The sequence below is a fragment of the Carassius gibelio genome, chromosome B9, assembly GCF_023724105.1.
Source record: "Carassius gibelio isolate Cgi1373 ecotype wild population from Czech Republic chromosome B9, carGib1.2-hapl.c, whole genome shotgun sequence".
Taxonomy (NCBI): domain Eukaryota; kingdom Metazoa; phylum Chordata; class Actinopteri; order Cypriniformes; family Cyprinidae; genus Carassius; species Carassius gibelio.
Genome location: NC_068404.1, coordinates 12,111,764 through 12,130,617, shown reverse-complemented (window position 1 = coordinate 12,130,617; position 18,854 = coordinate 12,111,764). Strand labels below are relative to the sequence as shown.

The 18,854-nt window shown below is 36.2% G+C and overlaps 1 protein-coding gene and 1 pseudogene across 3 annotated transcripts in view; both read right to left on the bottom strand.

Moving 5' to 3' along the window:
* Positions 1–257: 257 nt before the first annotated feature.
* Positions 258–3,353, bottom strand: LOC127965520 (histamine N-methyltransferase-like; annotated as a pseudogene).
* A 2,136-nt stretch (positions 3,354–5,489) lies between these two features.
* Positions 5,490–18,854, bottom strand: part of thsd7ba (thrombospondin, type I, domain containing 7Ba) — a 245,886-nt gene continuing 232,521 nt past the window's right edge. For all 3 annotated transcript variants that reach the window (XM_052564976.1, XM_052564978.1, XM_052564977.1), the window contains 8 exons: positions 18,588–18,733; positions 17,138–17,312; positions 15,394–15,567; positions 14,153–14,248; positions 11,750–11,832; positions 10,990–11,182; positions 8,090–8,177; positions 5,490–7,838 (listed from right to left, as the gene is read on the bottom strand). In XM_052564976.1, coding sequence (XP_052420936.1) covers positions 7,757–7,838; positions 8,090–8,177; positions 10,990–11,182; positions 11,750–11,832; positions 14,153–14,248; positions 15,394–15,567; positions 17,138–17,312; positions 18,588–18,733 — 1,037 coding nt within the window. In that variant the 3' untranslated portion in view covers positions 5,490–7,756. The remainder of the gene's footprint in view (positions 7,839–8,089; positions 8,178–10,989; positions 11,183–11,749; positions 11,833–14,152; positions 14,249–15,393; positions 15,568–17,137; positions 17,313–18,587; positions 18,734–18,854) is intronic.

The following is an 18,854-nucleotide window of genomic DNA, read 5'->3' as shown; positions in this document are numbered from 1 at the left end:
AAAATACTATTTAAGTATTGTTATGATAACACACGTTTCAGAACATTTCGAATGTGAAAATACAGATTCTGTATTTCCTAAACATGACCAAAACCAAAACATGCTTCAAATATTTTTTAGAACAGTCTTTTTTATATATATATATGTGAGGTAATCTGATTTTAAATGTGTTATTTCTAGACCTATAGAAATGACATGTTAATTAATACAAATCTTACTCCATGTATAAATGATTACACATCTGTATTGTTTTTAAAGTTTTTAAAATGCAGAAATTGGGAGGAATTCTTATTTTATTTTATTAAGAATCATTCTTCTTAATAATTATCAGCATATCATGAACAGCTTTAAAAGTCATGGGGCCTTTCAATATTATTGAGAAATGGATAACGAGGGGCTTTGGACTCAAAAAGGTTGAGAACCATTGTATATTTGTGTGCAGATGAGATAGAAAGGAGTCTTGGCACTATGGCTCCACCACTAAGGTTGTTGTTGAATATGATCCTTCCATCCACCTCTTTACTGCAGTCAGGATGTCTCGGTAAGTCCAGCACTCCTTTCTTCAGGTCTTCAGGAGCATTCTTCCTGAACTCTATGACCTTGGTAAGGAAATCCAGCAGGAGTTCTCCCTCCTGGTCTCCTTCAGTGAAGCACTCTGTGATGTCCATCTGGGACAGAAGCTCATAGCTCTGGTAGGGGATTCCCTCAGGGTCTAGGAAGGTCTTTATATCTCCTGTAGTAACACACTGGCTGATCTCAGTATTAGAGAGTAGCAGAAGCAGAACTGAGGTAATTTTTTCATTTAACAGAATATATATACACACACACATATATATATATATATATATATATATATATATATATATATATATATATATATATATATATATATATATATATATATATATTTTAACCAATTGTACTGCCCTACAAATATGAAATGCTTAATGAAAATTAGAGATAAAAAAAAAAACTAAGCCTGAGCATAGTTGAGTTAAACCTGTTAGACAAGGTTCACTTAAGCAAAAGGCGAAGTTTTGAACTTGAACAGAATTTACTGTACCTGACACCATGATTAACAGTTTCCCATCTTTATGTAGAAGACTCCGAAAAAATGAGACAGTAGCCAATGGATCTTTGACATAGTATGGCATCTGTTAAACAGACTGATATTAATATTCTGCAAACACAACAAAAAATGTTTGGTATTATACAGATCTAATTAATATTATTTTAATTGACTTAAGTTGATGAAATTAATGAAAATGTCACATGAAATTCAAATTAATATTTTTTTCTAGATGTTTTTTTTTTTTTTGTAGGTGTTACAATGAACTTATTGTGAACGATTCTTCCATGCATATCTTTATTTTTTGTGGCCTATAATAATTCTAAATTAAAATGGCATTACTCAATCTCTGTAAAACATTGGGTTTCTCATTGGTGATGTACTGTATGCCAGACTTGTCCAATCATTTAGTCTACTGTACTTAGGTCCCATCCGGCTGTGTTTAGATCTGTCTCAATCCACTCAACAACCAATTAAAATAATCATGAATTTCTTTATTGATAATCCAAATCACCCTAAAGTAGGTCAGAAAATTTAAGTATAAAGATCTGTCGCTACTTCCTTTATGTCACAACTTTAAAACAATAATTTGGTGGTAGCGCAAAACCTGAATCATGTGAACGAAGGCCATCTTTTTCCCAGGGTTTTTCTCTTGTCAATTGTTTTTCAAATTCAGATGCTGTCATCTTATTCCATGTAAAGTTTACATAATCAAGATCTGGAGTTGTTGACACTCAAACTAAACAGATAGAGAACAGGATAAAAAGGCATTTATTGGTAGAATTAGTAAAAGCATATATGGTTAGCTTATACGAGCTGCGATAAAATGACTGGTACATTTATATTTATACAGCATGTCATTGGTTGGATCAACCATTTCATTGTCGACTTTGCCCTGTGGATGTTTCAGGTGTAGCTCTGCTAGCATCTCTAGATCAATCTCACCTGGAAATTAGATGCACATGGAGAAGTGAGAACTCTGTTAGGTATTAAAATCTGATATACTGTATGAAAGGATCAGAATCTTAATAATTTTGTCATTATGAAAAGTATACCTGCTCCACTCCCTACTCCAATTACATTGAAAACAGATCTCCCCCCTCCAACGCTGTAGAGAGAGCAGAGAGAACATCATAAAGGCAAGATAATATTATAATATCTTGTCATTGTTAAATCTGCTGGCACACTCTGTATTACAAATCTAGGACAGGCTAAATGAATAAAATATGACATTCATCAAGAACGATAAAGCACCTTGCCAGTATGTCTGGTAGAGTATTATGAATGAAGTCCTGCATGCACTGGTGCTCCGATGAGCACTCCAGAAATAGCTCAAAAGATTTGAGGTATCTCGGATAGTCTTCCACAAGTGATCTGAAAGGAGCTGCCATGGTTTCCACCTGCTCAAACTGGTGTTTTAGAATAATAAAATGAGTTATGAATGAATTTCTTAGTCCATGTAAGGGAAGTCATTGGTTACCAAAACTGTTTGGTTACCAACAATCTTTAAAACAGCATTTTTTTTTTCCACTGAAGAAATAAAGTCATACAGGTTTAGAATGACATGAGGGGTTTTAGATGATGACAGTTTTTTATATATAAGTTATCTGTCTCTTTAAGATCGTACATAAAAGTAGTGTACATAGAAGTACTGTAGTGATGCACATCAAACTAGAGGCAGATTTTTGGGTATGAAAGAACAGATAAACAATCACTGTCTTTGGATTTTGGGAGTTGGGTTAGGGCCATGGACACAATCTATTTGCAGTCATAGCAACAGGTGTAATTTAACAGAGTCTGAAATGATTAAACAAAAGGAGACATACAAACTAATAATAATAATAATAATAATAATAAACAAGCAGAAATGTATGGTAGTTCAATCTCAATTATTATGCAATATAATTTGCAATCAAACATTTATATTCTCAACTTGATGGCACAAATAAGAAAAAAGCTATTCAGTAAAACGGAGTGCATTTATGAATGACGATTTATATTCACTAGTTAAGTGTCAAACTGTATCAAACAGCAGTATGACGTCCTGTGTTGCTTTCAGATGATCATATTAATCAACAGGTCCACTGAGAGCCTGACACAGATTCGCTTGTTTGTACAATGGTATGATTATTTCTAACTCTGAGTGACTGACACTGGATGTGCGCCGCAGTCTCTATACATCAGCGCTCCAACAGTCAAAGAGAAAGCTGAAGTGTGCTGCAGCTTACCTTCACTACTCTCCGTTATCAAAGTCTGCTCGTGAGACGCTGGCCGCCGCATATCCACACAGAGATGAGCCCCGCCCACATTCTTAAAGACGCAGTGCTACACAAGACAAAAATCAACCAGGACCATTTAAATTAGAATAGATGCTCCTAGAATTTGAACTGATGGGAGATGTCCTCAAATAGAACTAAATATATTTAGTTACAAATCATGGCCCTCCACTACTTAAAATTACATTTTTATAATCAGGCTGTTCACCATCATACTTTTTTTATTTTAATTTAGACTGTATCACATGCCACTTAGCCATCAACATGTTTCTTGAGAACAGAAAATAACAAAAAATGAGGCAAATTGCTCAGCTCATTGCTGCCCTCATGTGTTCGTTTCACTTCACACGACACACCCAAGTGGAATTACAGCACACTGTGATTTCCTTTAAAACACAACACAAAACACAAAACACTCAGCTTATGTTCAGTCCATGTTAAACTAGGTCACATAATGACATGCAGGCCAGTATTAAATAACCCATGCCTGAGAACAAGTAAGGCTTTGAGATAATATAAATTAGCAAGCCAAATATAGCTTATAAACACAAATACCTTTTTTATATATATTGTTTGCTTGTGTATTCATTCATTCATTCATATTATCATTGTAAATGAACATGGCAGACAAAATTGACATTAAAGACAACTGAGCACAAATTTAGCATAAAAGATTGAGAACAGGCATGTTTTAATTAAAATTAATCTTACAGAAACACTAAAAACGAAATTTCCCTCAAAGCATCCTTTGTGTGTGTATGTGTGTTTTTTTTTTTTTGTTTTTTTTTTGATAGTTACATCAGATCCATTTAAAGTTTGAATCCGCACTGATTGAAATGTGAGACACTAGTCTGAGCTTCATCATTTTGATCCAGATATAATATTAAATAAAAGAGAAAAAGACACAAACTCCGTGATCATTCTTTAATCTTTCTTTTACCATTTTCTGTATTACAAGACAGTTAAAGCAATTTTCCCATTTCTTTTCTCAGTAAGTTTGATCATGTCAAACTTTGTTAAACAGATTTGGCTCCTGGTGAATAGAAATTCATGATTAAAATGAGAGAACCCACAAAGATTCATGGGAAATCTTCTGCAGAATTATTAAGGCTTAATGGAAAAATTAAGCCTGACAGAATCACACCACCCAGACACGTGTCCCCTAGGTGGCACTGACAAGTCTGGTTAAATTCACCTCATCCTTGAGCAGAAGTGACAGGCTTTACTAATAAAAACGGATGAAACAAACGATTTAACCGATCCAACATCCTGAAGTGGAAGGATCTGATGGATTGCAGATGAAAGACATTCAGTGCTGTGACCAGGCCCAGGTCCAGACAACAGAACATTTAACACAATTCAATTTACTTACTTCACTACATATGTATTCACACAGTAACACGACTATTTGTGTTATAATATCCGCTTTGTTACATCCGTTTCTGTTTCTATTTTCCATCTTTCATAAGTTTCAATTTTGCTCCATCTGCTGGTTGATAAAGGGTATTAAAATGAAATATTGATCGAGTCCAGCCTCTATCAATAACAATGGATATTGTTTCACAAGGACGGTCTTATGAAAGTAGTAGTTGAAAATCTATATGAAAATCATCTGAATATTTACTCTTCCTCGGGTCATCCAAGATGTAGATGAGTTGTTTTGTTTATCTGAACAGATCTGGAGAAATTCAGCATTACATAATTAGCTCACCAACGGATCCTCTGCAGTGAATGGGTGCCAACAACTGATAAAAACATTACAATAATCCACAAGCAATCCTCACGACTCAATCTATTAACATTGTTGGTAATAAATCCTTTGTCCTTTTTTTTTTTTTTTTTTTTTTTACTTTAAACCATTGCTTTCAAATAAAATATGTGGCTTCTTATTCTGATGGCACCCATTCACTGCAGAGGATTCATTGTTGAGCAAGTGATGTAATGCTAAATTTCTCCTAGTCTGTTCCAGTGAAAAAACAGTGAAACTTATAGTGAGGAAATGTTCAGCGAATTTTCATTTTCACATGAACTATTCCTTTAACTGAGCTCCTAGTTATGAATTAGGTATGATTAAAAAAAATAATAATAGATGAAATCACCATCCATCTTTGATGCAGATTTATATATGAATAAAGAGAAACATCTTTCCCACAGAGTATCACAATTTATTAGCATTTTCGTTCAACTCTTCAAGTACACACAATTAAAACAGAAAGTACTATGTAAACTAAAGGTCAGTGTTTTACAGGCAACTGTATATAGTGCTGAGAGCATACTGAACATTTTAGAAGTAGAAGCCATGTAAACAAGTCAGTTCTAAGGGGCAACAAAGAAAACCAAGGAAATCAAACGAACAAAACACACTGCTGACTTTGTCACTATAGGAGCAAATTTCCATAAAAATGCAAGGCCACTTTTGGAATAATCCAGTGTATGACAAAATCAATCCTGCATGCACACGCACAATTGGGCTTCAAAATATATATATTGCAGTTTTTTTTCCAGGGTTTGTCAGCACCCCCAGAAAAATTAATAAATAAATAAAACTATTATAAGCTATACACATTTTAGTGGACTCACATCAGTGGACTAATTTAGAAATACGCCAAAGCCTTTTGATGTAATCAGTAGATCATCCTGATGGGTCTCAAACAGAGAGGAACTGTTCTTCTGTTCCTGATGTAGACTTACCAGCCAACACGGACCCCAGCAGAAACACTGATGGGACAAAAAAAAAAAAAAAATCCAAAACTGAAAGAAAAAATCCATGTGCATGTATGAAACGCATACAGAATACATTCTTTCGGTGGAGTAAGACCCCATTAACCAGAGATCTTCTGTAGCTTAAAAACCACAAGTTATCTTATTATAATGAGGACCGTTGAGATTTAGGAAAAGTTTTGTCACGTGGCAGTACAAGGAGAGAAGCGAACCTTGACACTGTAGGTTTTGAAACAGATAGTCAAGACAATTATGCCAGCAAGAAGTCAGTCAATAAAGCCAAAAAAGGACTAGCGGGGATATTATTCAAATACAGAACCAGCACCTGTACTTTATTGAAAATGATGAACATTCATAAGTGTTGAAGCACCTCTCCCGGTGTTATGCTCATGCAGACTCTACACAAACGCATCGGTCCACTGTGTCTGTGCTAAATGAGTCCCTCTAACCGCAGGATATTGCAGGAAGCCGCTTTCAAAAACCCTTCTGCACGTCACAGGAACACAGTTCATTATCTGCTGGTGTTGGAGCAGACCTCATCAATTTTTCAGCCGCTAGACGAAGGTTAAAGGAGAAACTGAGGCGTGTGGAAGCAGCACACGAGCAGATCACCACCTTAACCTCTCGCAGCGTCTAAATGAGCTGGGTTTTGTTTTAGTGTGCGGATCATACACACGTTCAGAGACATTCCACACGAAAACACCAGTTTACAGCAAAGTCCTTGCATCACAATGAAAAAACACTAGAAAATCTGTTTGAACATAAATCAAGAGGGAACTAAAGAACGACTAAGCACTAATATAGTGCATATCACATCAGTCTTTTCTTGTTCTCTGTTAAAAAGTCACTTTCAGATCGCCTTAAAGGGATAGTTCACACAAAAATAAAAAAAAAATATGTCATTTAATCACCCTCAAGTTGCTGCAAACCTGTATGACTTTTTATTGTCTCTTTGGAACACACAAGGATACATTTTAATAATGCACTAGTTGTTCTTGTCCATGCAATTATTAACAGCGACTGGAGCTTTCATAGGTAAAAAAGGATGCAAAAGCATAATGAAAGTAATATAATTATGGAATAATATAAGTAAAATTTATACATAAAACTTCTGCATTAAATTTCAAACCTTATTAATAACTTTGTGAGACAATCAAACCTCAGTTATCTTGAAAGTTATTTTAAGTCATGACCGATTCAGTTCACAAAGCTGTTCAGAATAAATAACTGACTAACTGAACCGTGATCGTGTTGTGATAGAGTCATACAGGTCTGAGGGTGGGTAAATGATGACACAGTTTTCATTTTTGGGTGAACTAGGCTTTTAATGCGACTGATACAATAGATTCAGCACAAATTTTTGTTCCTTTTTTTTTCTGATGTAAGAAATATCACGGCAAGAAAATGTCAAAGTCCTCCATCTGGTCCATGGAATGTCAGCTGTGTCTCGTACCCTCTTTAAATGTCACGATTTTCACGACGACGTCCACTGATCCAAAACCTTTCTCCTTGCTGTTGTGCACACAACGTTTTGTGTACGCTGCAGATTTCATGTCTATCTATTACTCCTTGTGTCTTTTTCTTTTTTTCCAAAATCCAAAGTGTGCCTTGGAGAGCTGAACATATTCAAATGTTGCACGTAGTCCAGCTTGTGCCTTGAATGTACATATGAATGTCACAGAGAGCTTGATCACATGTCCACATCCCCGTCATAGGCCAGAGTCAAGGGCTTCTGTGGTGGAGATGCACTTTTACTCTGTTTGGACGGTGTGCTGGCATGAGCAAGACAAGGGAAAAAAAAGAGAGATCAATAAAATGTAAGATATCAACTTCTGCCCTCTATTGTATTTCTACATTTTACCACTAGATGGCAGCAACAAGTTATTATAAGTCAACAAATAGTCAAAAGGTGAATTGCAATTTCTCCTAACAACCAAAATCACAGAAAAATAATGACTATTTTCAAACAGGTATTGTCTTTCCTTTCAATGGTGAGTATGTTAAAGTTTGATAGCATACATACCAAAACAGAAAGGCCACAGCAATAATGAACAATATGATAATGAATCCTCCAGCTGTTAACCCATAGACCCACAGCTTTATTCTTCCATCTGTGTGATCAGAAAACAGGAGTGTGATCACCACTGAAATATATGGGAGCATCATTTTTATTGGTTTCCGCATAGGGGCCTGTTGCAGCAGTAACAGATGGCACATTCACACTGGTGACAATGCACCTGAAGAGACTGTTTCACAATCTTCCATTCTGAGCTCAGAGGAAAGAATGAGGTGTGTGTCACAGAGCCATTAAGAGGCTTGTATAACTGATATGACAAGGTCTCAGAACACATCTCCCAGATAAAAGACAAAAGACAGCAGTCTGATGAGCTGCACAGAGAGCGTCTCCTTCCCTTTCTTCCTTGAGACTCACACAATGGATGATGCAAAAACTACTCTCAGCAAAAAAAGATTGTGCTAAGTTTTGTAACACTTTAAAACAACTTTAATTCCGAGAAGAACTGGAGTAGGGTCCTTCTCTGTAATCCCTACAAAATGTCTAAACCACCATGTTACTTTGAAATGATCCTTACATTGCAAAACCATTGTGGAGCCATATATTTATTTATTATATATTACAATTACATATTGCAATGTTTATTTGAGCTTTATAGAAGTTAACCCTCTGGAGTCTAAGGGTATTTTTGGGGCCTTGAGAAGTTTTGTCATGCCCTGACATTTGTGCTTTTTTCAGTTTCTTATAAATATCTAAATGGGTAAAGTCTAATATCACTGTAATCAGCACAAACTGGGCTATAATAATATGTGAAACCCATGCATGTACATGATTGTATTTATGCGAGTAGGCGTCAACTATCATGAATATCATTGTGATTTACACCTGAGAAGACAAAGGCCTGCATAATGAGCTGCATAATGAGCCTCTCATTCAACTGTGCTACTGTGAGTGAGGACTTACAAGAAAGAGAACAAAATAAAAGTATATAATTTTATGTTTGTAGTTTATTAAGAATATATTTAATTATCCCACAACATAATTTAATATCCACTTGGGGGAGCAGTTAAACAGTTTATTAGGAACAATCAAAGCTGACTTTCAAATTTTTTGGCATCCTTTCTCTAGTCACACAATCCTTCAGAAATCCTTTTAACAATCTTATTTTCTACCAAATAAACCCCATTTATTATCATCATCATTATTATTATTATTATTATTATTAATGTTGAAAAGAGCTGATAATATTTTTCAGGTTTTTTTAGGGGGAATAAATCGAAAGAACTGCATTGTTTTTACATTTGTTAGAGTTATCTCTATTTGTCACATTTATATTATTTACATCAAGCTTTTGAATGGTATAGTATTGTATATTGTTATTGAAACTTCATAATGTTTCACTTGATTATACATTTAGTCAGGAATTATAGTTTGGAAAAAGTATTTGGAAAAAGTCTAACTAGTAAAATGTTTACACGTTATGTGAAAACTAGTACAAACTAGTACAAATAAATAAAGAGAGACTTACTCTGTTTATGATCTCTGCTGAATAAAGTGCTTCATTCTTTTTTCTGAGGAAATCCATTTCTCAAATCCTCAACCACATCACATCTTTTTGGGGTGAATTATGTCTTAGTCCTCTCATCGCGAAGCAAACAGTAAAATAAAATAAAAACTTGAAGAATAGTCTGGCTGCTTTTTCTTCTGTGTGGGCGTATTCAAGCCGCGCGCTTCAGTTTGAATCTGAATAGCGCGTTCAGCGCGGGGGCGTGGTCACATTAAATATAATGAGCGGAGATATGAAAAATAGACATCGCGTTGTTTTCATATGGATTACTTTATCTCAGAATATTTGTTTTCGGCAGCACTTGTTTAGTTTAAAAGTAGACATTCCAGGCTTTCTATAGATATCTCTCTCATGTCTCTTCGTTGAGTATTCACGGAGTTACAGTTCATTTTAATGAAATGTTTGTACATGACGATCAGCGGAGACAAAGACTGTAGACAGCGCACCTTGTTTGTTATCTTTATTTTATAAGTGCACAAAGGTTTTTTGTTATTATGTCTGTATCCAAAAAAAACTAGACCCTTTACAGATTCGATTGATGTATTGCTCTTATCTGTACGATTAAAACTGAGAGTGTAATTTAAGTTCTTTTCGGGGTTATCAGGTGAAAATGACTCAAAACGCATATATGCGTTAATCGACTCGAAAGGGTTAACAATATTGCATTTTTGTTCAATATACATTTTTATTTATCTATTAATTTTTTCTGGCTATTAACAAACATTACAACACTGGTCTGAATTGCAATTTGTGTTTATAATATAATCCAAAATATAATTAATAAAATAACGTTCAACCATTTTTTGAAATAATTATTTTGCTTACCGAGGTTGCATTTATTTGATAATTTGATAAACTGTACAAAATACTGTTATATTGTGAAATATTATTCCAATTTAAAAGATTATATTCCAATTTTAATATAATATAATATAATATAATATAATATAATATAATATAATATAATATAATATAATATAATATAATATAATATAATATTCCAGACAGAGATGGCTGAAACCCACACATACTGTTAACCTTACAGCACACAGTTGTTGTACCACTGGCCGCTAAATTCACTTCTAATCAGAAATGGCCTCCAGCCAGCAATAAAGCAACTCTGTCTGTCAAGTTATGGGCAATACAAATCACGCTGTTATGAGACTCTGTCCAGTGCAGCTTTTCTCATAGCTCCAATAGGGTATAAACACAGAGGCATTAAACAGAGTTCTACATCAGCCTCTATCTGGAGTCTCATAAAGGCGTCCAGTGATTCTGCTATAACTCAAAGCCACACTCCGCTGGCGCACATCAGCCTGGTCTTCATCTGCATTTCAAATACCTGGGCCGAGCGGCTGCAGGGACCACTCGCCGAAGAAGTCCTGGATCTGAGTGGTGCCTGGTTTTAATCTTCCCGAGCTGGTCTTCACATCTGCCTTCTTGTTGTCGGCTCCTGGGGTCTTGGTGCAGTAATCCAGGAATCCATGTGTGGTCATCACTTCAGTGTAGCCCTTCTCACAGCCGCACACGCCGCTCTGAAAGAGACACCATCGCTGTTAGGGCCACACTCAGACACCACACGAACACACTGCTGTGTCTGGAGAACAAACGGCAGTACTTATAGCATAATCCTGATTAGCACAAAAACTCATTTCAGTTTGTCCCTCCTTTTCATCACTGGGTTACAGTGAGGCACTGTTTATAGGGCCAATCTGTAAATGTTAAAATAGCATAGACAATTAGTCCTAAACTAAATGGGTTAGGACTTCAGTGAGGGAGGTAAGGAATATTATGCCTCAAATGCTGTCGAATAAACTGTCGATTATTAAGCCCCGGAATAACATTCCTTTAAGACAAAATGTAGTTGCATTCACTGCACTGCAAGTGGCAGTCAATGTACAGTTTTGTAAGTTTAATATTTTTGTCCTCTATTCAAAGCAATTATGCAAATTTTACACATGCCTGAAATGCCTCCCTTTATGATTTCCCTAATAGCAAGCCATTAAATACAAAGCACAGAACATATTATTTGTCTTGTTATTTACATGGTGGTTTAATGTGAATATAGATATGGTAGCTATCCCTGCACACAGTGTGTTTACCTGCTTGCAGTTGGAGAAGGGTTTGGTGCAGGGAGGGTGACAGTGTCTCACAGTGGTTGGCCGGTTCTGTGGAAAGCAGCCCCCTTCCAACAGGAAACAACAGACGTAATTATTGCAATTTCCCCATTGATAGCCAGATAAAAGTGCTGTCACACCTGATTAATGGCTTAAAGGACCCGTCACAGCTTCTGATCAATCAGTGAAGATTGTAATTTTGGAATAGAAAATTACATGTCAAAACATCAGAGACTAATACCCTGGGTTCGGGCTTTTCTCAAGCAAAAGAGATTACCTCTCACAGTTTATATTTGCCCGAGACGATTCCGTACTCAGATAAGATCACCTTTCTCTGTTATTTACAGCACTTTGTGCAACCCGAACGCCGTCGTTCTTGCTCTAAACGCTCAAGTGAAAGCTTGCCATCTGGAGCGTGTTCATTCTGCCACAATCAAACAATGTTTTATAACATTTATATTGTTCGCTCTCAGGCGAGCGCAAGTTTATTGATGATGCCTGATGAAATGGAGGGTGAGAATAGGGAAAATGTTGAATGTGCTATTGAACTGACAAGGTCTGCCAAATCCAAACTACAAATTTTCAGCCAGCCGTTCTACATTTAGGGTTAAAAGAATAATTCACCCAAAATGTAAAATCCTGTCATTATTTACTCACCCTCGTGTCGTTCCAAACCCGTATGCTGTTATTTTCTCACAGCAACACAAAGGTAGAATGCATCTTACCTTTTCCACATAACTGTCAAGCGCCAAAGAGGACCATAAAAGCACAATAAAAGTGGACTATGCAGCTTGTGCACTTAATTCCAAGTCTTCAAGGCTTATGATAACTTTGTATGAGAAATCGACCAGCCCAAAAAACTACTGATGTACACTATCATTCAAAAGTTTGGGGCAATTTTTTTTATTGATTTTGAAAGAAGTTTCGGTCCCACTTTATATTAGGTGGCCTTAACTACTATGTACTTACATAAAAAATAAGTACAATGTACTTATTGTGCTCATATTGTATTGTAAAACACTTTTGCTGCTATTGAGGTGGGATAGGGGTAAAGTTAGGGAGAGGGTTGGAGGTATGGGTAAGTTTAAGGGTGGGTTAAGGTGTAAAGTATGGGTCAACAGTGTAATTATAAATGTAATTACAGAAATTAAATACAGATGTAATTGCATGTAGTTTTTTTTTAATATAAGTACAATGTAAAAACACGTATGTACACAATTGTACTAAATTACATTTTACATTGTACTAAATTATCAATTAAATGTAAGTACATAGTAGTTAAGGCCACTTAATATAAAGTGGGTCCGAAGTTTCTTATTCATTTGTTTTAACTAAAGTAAAACATAATATTATGAAATATTATTACAATTTTAAAAAGCCATGGAGTGATCTTCCCACCCCTATCCAGAATCCCTGACAACTCTCAAGCGACAGCTGAAGACTCTCTCTTGACTAAAAAATCTCTTACTTGACTTCATCCTAATTTAAAAATTTAAACTTCATCCTTGTCTTTCTCTTAATTTATTCCTTCCCTTTCTAGCTTGTACTTATTTGAACAAATGCCTGAAACTTGGTGTTACGAGCACTTCCTGTGTCTGTTTGCCTCTTTAGGAAGGATCGCTTTATGTATTCCCCAACTGTAAGTTGCTTTGGATAAATGCGTCTGCAAAATGACTAAATGCAAATGTCAAGAAACATTTCTTGTTATTATCGATGCTGAAAACAACTGTATTGCTTAATATTTTTGTGTAAACCATAATACAGGATTCAGGATTCTTTGATGAATAGAAAGTTATTATTAAAACAGCTATTATTTGAAAAAGAAATATTCTGTAACATTATAAAAATCTGTCACTTTAATCAATGTACAGTAATACATATTTGCTGAATTAAAATATTAATTCCTTTAATCCCTAGAATTCTTACTGACCTCAAACATTTAAACCGTAATGTACAACCTGCTTCACAAATATTGCAATGTTTGATTTGAGATTTGTAGTAGATTGGGAAAATTATCAGTGAATAATGACTCATATTTGGGGCTGTTTGTCACATTAAACTTTTGCTTGGCTTCAGAAGACTTGTATTACAGTGCATGACTACCTTTATGCCACTTTCCTATTTCTCTTTTTCTTTTTGGAGTTCTCTCTAAAGTCTCTGGTCACTATGAACTTCATAAGATGTTAAGAAAGTCTCCTTTGTATTCCACTGTAAAAAATGACAGCATACAGGTTTAGAAGGACACGAGGGCGGATAAATGACAGGTTTTCACTGTCAACACACTTTCAGTCATGTGGAGTCGACAGGTCTTTTGATTATCTTTCTGTAAGTGAAATCAGTGCAGAATATTTGTCATTGTCTCAAGTCTCAGTGTAAGCGGTGGGCTACCTGTCACATTGACCCCATCAGACCGCTGGCACCACACTGATCTTTCGTTGTCATTCCAGGCACTGGTCCTCCACTCATAACTGTGACATTTCCCTCCTGCGGCCGCATACAGTGAGAGAGACACTTATTAGGTTTGCACTGTGCAGTCAGGTGTGATAATAGCCAAATACAGACATTAAATACTGACACAGACACACACACACACACACACACACACACTGTAATTGGTGGTGTACTGGGACTCTCCATATGCTAAATGGCATCTCCATATGCGTTTGTACTGTAAAAAGTTGTATTTTTATTTTTATTAAATACTTTACTTTCAAGGTATAGACAGTCTGTTTATGGCTGCATAACTACTTGAAAAAAAACCTACTTCAATATTTTATTGGTTTGATCAATATTAGAAAATTCCTTACAGAGCTCCATTGGATATGTAGGGTTTGTTCACTCAAATTCAGTTTACCCTTAAAATCTGATCTTTGGGAGTGACTGCCTGCACCATCATTTTGTAAATGATGAAATACCATTCATTTGTTTAGACAGTGCTGTCAGAACATCTCTGGTGCATCTTGTTGGTTAGTTGTTACAGCAGTGATGTAGGCATCAGCAAGATGTCAACAGACTTTCTGATACACAGCTGAGAGTCATGGGAAGAGAGGACTGAATTTCTATCATTACATCTTTGTTTTAGCGATGAACTTAAAAGGTGTATAATATAACAAGAGACATTTTCATTTTCAGTTTCATGCAGATACTGAGTCCAAAACTGCTGATTTGTTCACCCATTTACTACAAACGACTGTACATTTTGGACGTTACACAATAAACTGAATAAAAATGAGTGGACTCTGGCACAGACAACACTGCACACCTTGAGTGATGTCATATCCCAAAAAACAGAAACTGACCGATTTTAAATCAGACTAAATCAACTCATTTCACACTCTGGTAAAAAATAATTATGAGACAATTATTAAAAACTCAGAATTATGTCATAAAAGTTCAAATTTTATCCTTTGAAGTCATCTAATTTCAACATTCAATTATGTCTATCATATATTGTAATATTTATCAGAAATGGGCTTCCATACAAAAACAAAAACAAAACAAAACATATTTTACTGTATATTATATTATATTATATTATATTATATTATATTATATTATATTATATTATATTATATTATATTATATTATATTATATTATATTATATTATATTGTATATCACAGCTTGTACCTTTACATGGACGTGTCTCAAAGATTTGTTGAGGGCAGCTGTCCTGATTCTCCAGCACTTGTATGACCACAGCCTGTGAGCGAGCCTGACGGCCCACCGTCTCAAAACTACGTCCTTCCAGACACGTCAGCTGACAGGAACTCCACTGCGACCACTCTGTGAGGTGACAGTCTCCTGTACATCACAAATCAAATACCACAACTTCAGTTCTACAGTAAATGAATACCATGAGAACTGAATACTTATCAAGATAGCAAGTACAAAAAAAGAAAGAAAAGAAGGAATGCTATACCATAATTTCAAATTTGCTGAACTGTGAAAAGTTGAGATATATTACTGCAACATGAAACAACAGACTTTTGTCATATAATGCTAGTCAGTTTTGCTATTGTAAACTAAAATGACTGGAATACTATTTTCAATAATTAAAATAAATCTGAAATAAATTTATTTTATTTTTTTTGTTTATTTCATATATATATATATATATATATATATATATATATATATATAACTATCAAAAATAATAGAAATTTCCAAAGCACAAAATTATTACAACTAAATTTGGGCAAATTAAAAATATTAATAAATACTACAATAATATCAAATAATACTAAATGTACACTGCTGCTAGCGTTAACATCTTGACAAATTTTTACACTAAATGATATGACTGTACACGATGCCTTAAATGTCTCTTGTCTGAACTTTGTCTAGGCTGAAAGCCATTTGTGAAGCTTTGCGTTTAAAGAGCTAAGAAAATATTCAAATTATTTTCTTCAGTGGTGAGCAGCTTCGTTTTGGGGTTCTGATCATGCTCAGAGTTTAAACTGCAATAACATCTGGTCGGATGTACATCATCCCTTACTTAAAAATTCCTGATTTAAAATGACAAATACTTACAAAAACTTAAAGCAGGTTCGGTCTTAGATTTGTCTGCCACTTTTCTGTATAGCAACAGAAAAGCCTGTAGTGAAAGTTATTATAATAATAGAAAAATAATGAGAAAAAAATAAAAGTATGCACAATACACATACACTTGCAGGCCAGCGAGATTGAGCTGATCCTCTGTCATAGAACTGAATGCCTGACAAAGTCTTCAGAAACATTTAACGCTTCCTTAGCTGAAGGTCATACATCACTGGCCCTCCTAATCCCTCCGAGCAGAGGCCGATTCACAGCGGAAGCTGCTAGCTCTTCAGCCATGACGTCCTTTTGATTCTGAAGCCAGGATGGCTATTAGAGACAATCTGTGCGCCCAGGCATCTCATTATCCATCATCTTCATGAAGCCAGTCTATTTTCATCCCTCACTGGAGCTGCCGAAACATATAATACAGCGACGCACAGCTCACACCATATGCCACCCTCTCTAACTCCTTCATTTCTTTAGACGCTCTCTTTTTTGTCTCTACCTTTCTGACTCTAGAATCTTTCTTCCCCTCTCCTCACAGCATATGTTCATCCCTGAGAGCATGTAGCACATTTACGAAATGAAGAGAGGCACAGAAGTAAGGCTAACAAAAGTCAACGATAGCCTGAAGGTGAAATCTATTCACAGGTTAAAAAAGTGGCACACTGCTTGCCGACAAGTCGACAAACTTTCATTTTTAATTTCTCTGAACATGACAGATTTTAATTCCTAGTTCTACTCTTGATCAGCATCCTTTATTGGTCATGAAACAATGAATCAAGAGCATCGGTGCACAAAAATGCAAACACGACAGGTAAAAGAAATGCTGTACCTGGACAGGGGACGAAACACGGCTGCTGCAGTTCCTGCTCGCTTTCCTTTCTCACGCGGTCTCCACACTTCTCGTCCTCTACCGTTTTCGAAGGATAGAGGCTGTCCGTCCAGTCCGACCAGTGCACCACACACGTCAGGTTCCTCTCCCTCTTGCCCTCTCCACATTCTGCCCCCTGCACGAAAGCACACGGCCGGCTCATTAATCTGGACGAGGCTCGAGCAGTGAGGCAGAGGAGCTTATTACACTGACACCTCTCTCTGAACGACTGACAGCTGGAAGTGAAACATGCGACGGCATTCGGCATGAGTGGTGTGACCCGATCACACAGCTGAGGCTTCAACCATTACAGCAAAAACTGTTATCAGCATTTTTGTCTCACTTGCCAGTAAAACAAGTACAGCTTAAAGAGATTTACTCAACCTAAAGTTGTTCCAAACCTGTATGAGTTTCTTTTGCTGAACACTGGACAATTCTTTAGTGTCAAGCCCCAGATAAAATAGTAAGATACTGTAAGAATAAGAATTATTGAAAGGGCACATTGAATGTAAGGGAATTTGCAAAGGTTCTTTTTTTCTAAGTGACACTATTAGTTCAAAACTGCATTAAAATTAAGAAAAACACTTTTTGTGTTGTTTCCACTTACAACACTTTTTCTTCACTTTTCCATGAAGTTTACAGAGCGCTTAACCTCAATATTACGTTTCTTCTTGTTGTTATTGCATGTGTTACACATTTTGTTTTCCGTTCAAACACAATTTGCCTTGCAAATGTTAATTATGCATATCACATCTTTTCAGATATGTGGTTTAGCATGTCTCTAGAAATGTATGTAATAACACAAACCACAACTTTTGTAAAAATGGAAGCCGCGTTTCCACAGATGTCACACACATCACAGAAATGTGATAATGTTTATGAATATGAAAGTGTCCGTCAGACCGTGCACCAAAGAAAGCATATAAATGCATGTTAGAAGTGTGAAACGTTTCTTTTGTTCATATTGTGAGGAGGACAGCTTTTGATCTGGGCAAGCCATGGCTCCAGGGACGTGTGCAAAACCCCGAGACATACAATTAAAATCCTTCTCAGATACAAAAGAGAGAGGAGAGAAAAGCAGGAGAGGAGATGAAAATCTGAACTCTGCCACTGTTCTCTTCTAATGATAAGACCGTGGATCGCAGCATGATTTTAATCAGCAGTTACCTCACGTCTCAATGACACAAAGTCTGTCTCTCACACACAAACTCGGCATGCGCGCATGCAATTTCTACAAAATTCAATTAAAGAACTCAAGTGTTGTGCCAGTACCAGATAAACATGCCGGGCGGCTGGTCTCAACACCGCTTGGTCATGGAAACATGGATTGAATGCCCTCAGGTTAGGTGATATGCAATAACCAGTAACTGCAGAATACTTGCAGATTCAATTAATTTTGCCCAGGATCTACCTCCACTTTGCAGGGAGACCAATCGCTCAGAAGCCACGTGTAGCAGGGGCTGATGGGACAGGGTTTGGTCTGGGAGAGCTGAGAGGCGCAGGGACGTCCCTCCTCATGAGCTTGCTGAAGCACACTGCGAGAGCGAGTCATAACACCTGCAACAGAGACGCACGTGAAGAGACATCTGTGAATGCACTGTATGAACACATAGCAAATGGCAGAGGAAGGGCTAAAAAATACATCAAACCTGCATTAGTGCATACTCCAGCAGCTAGG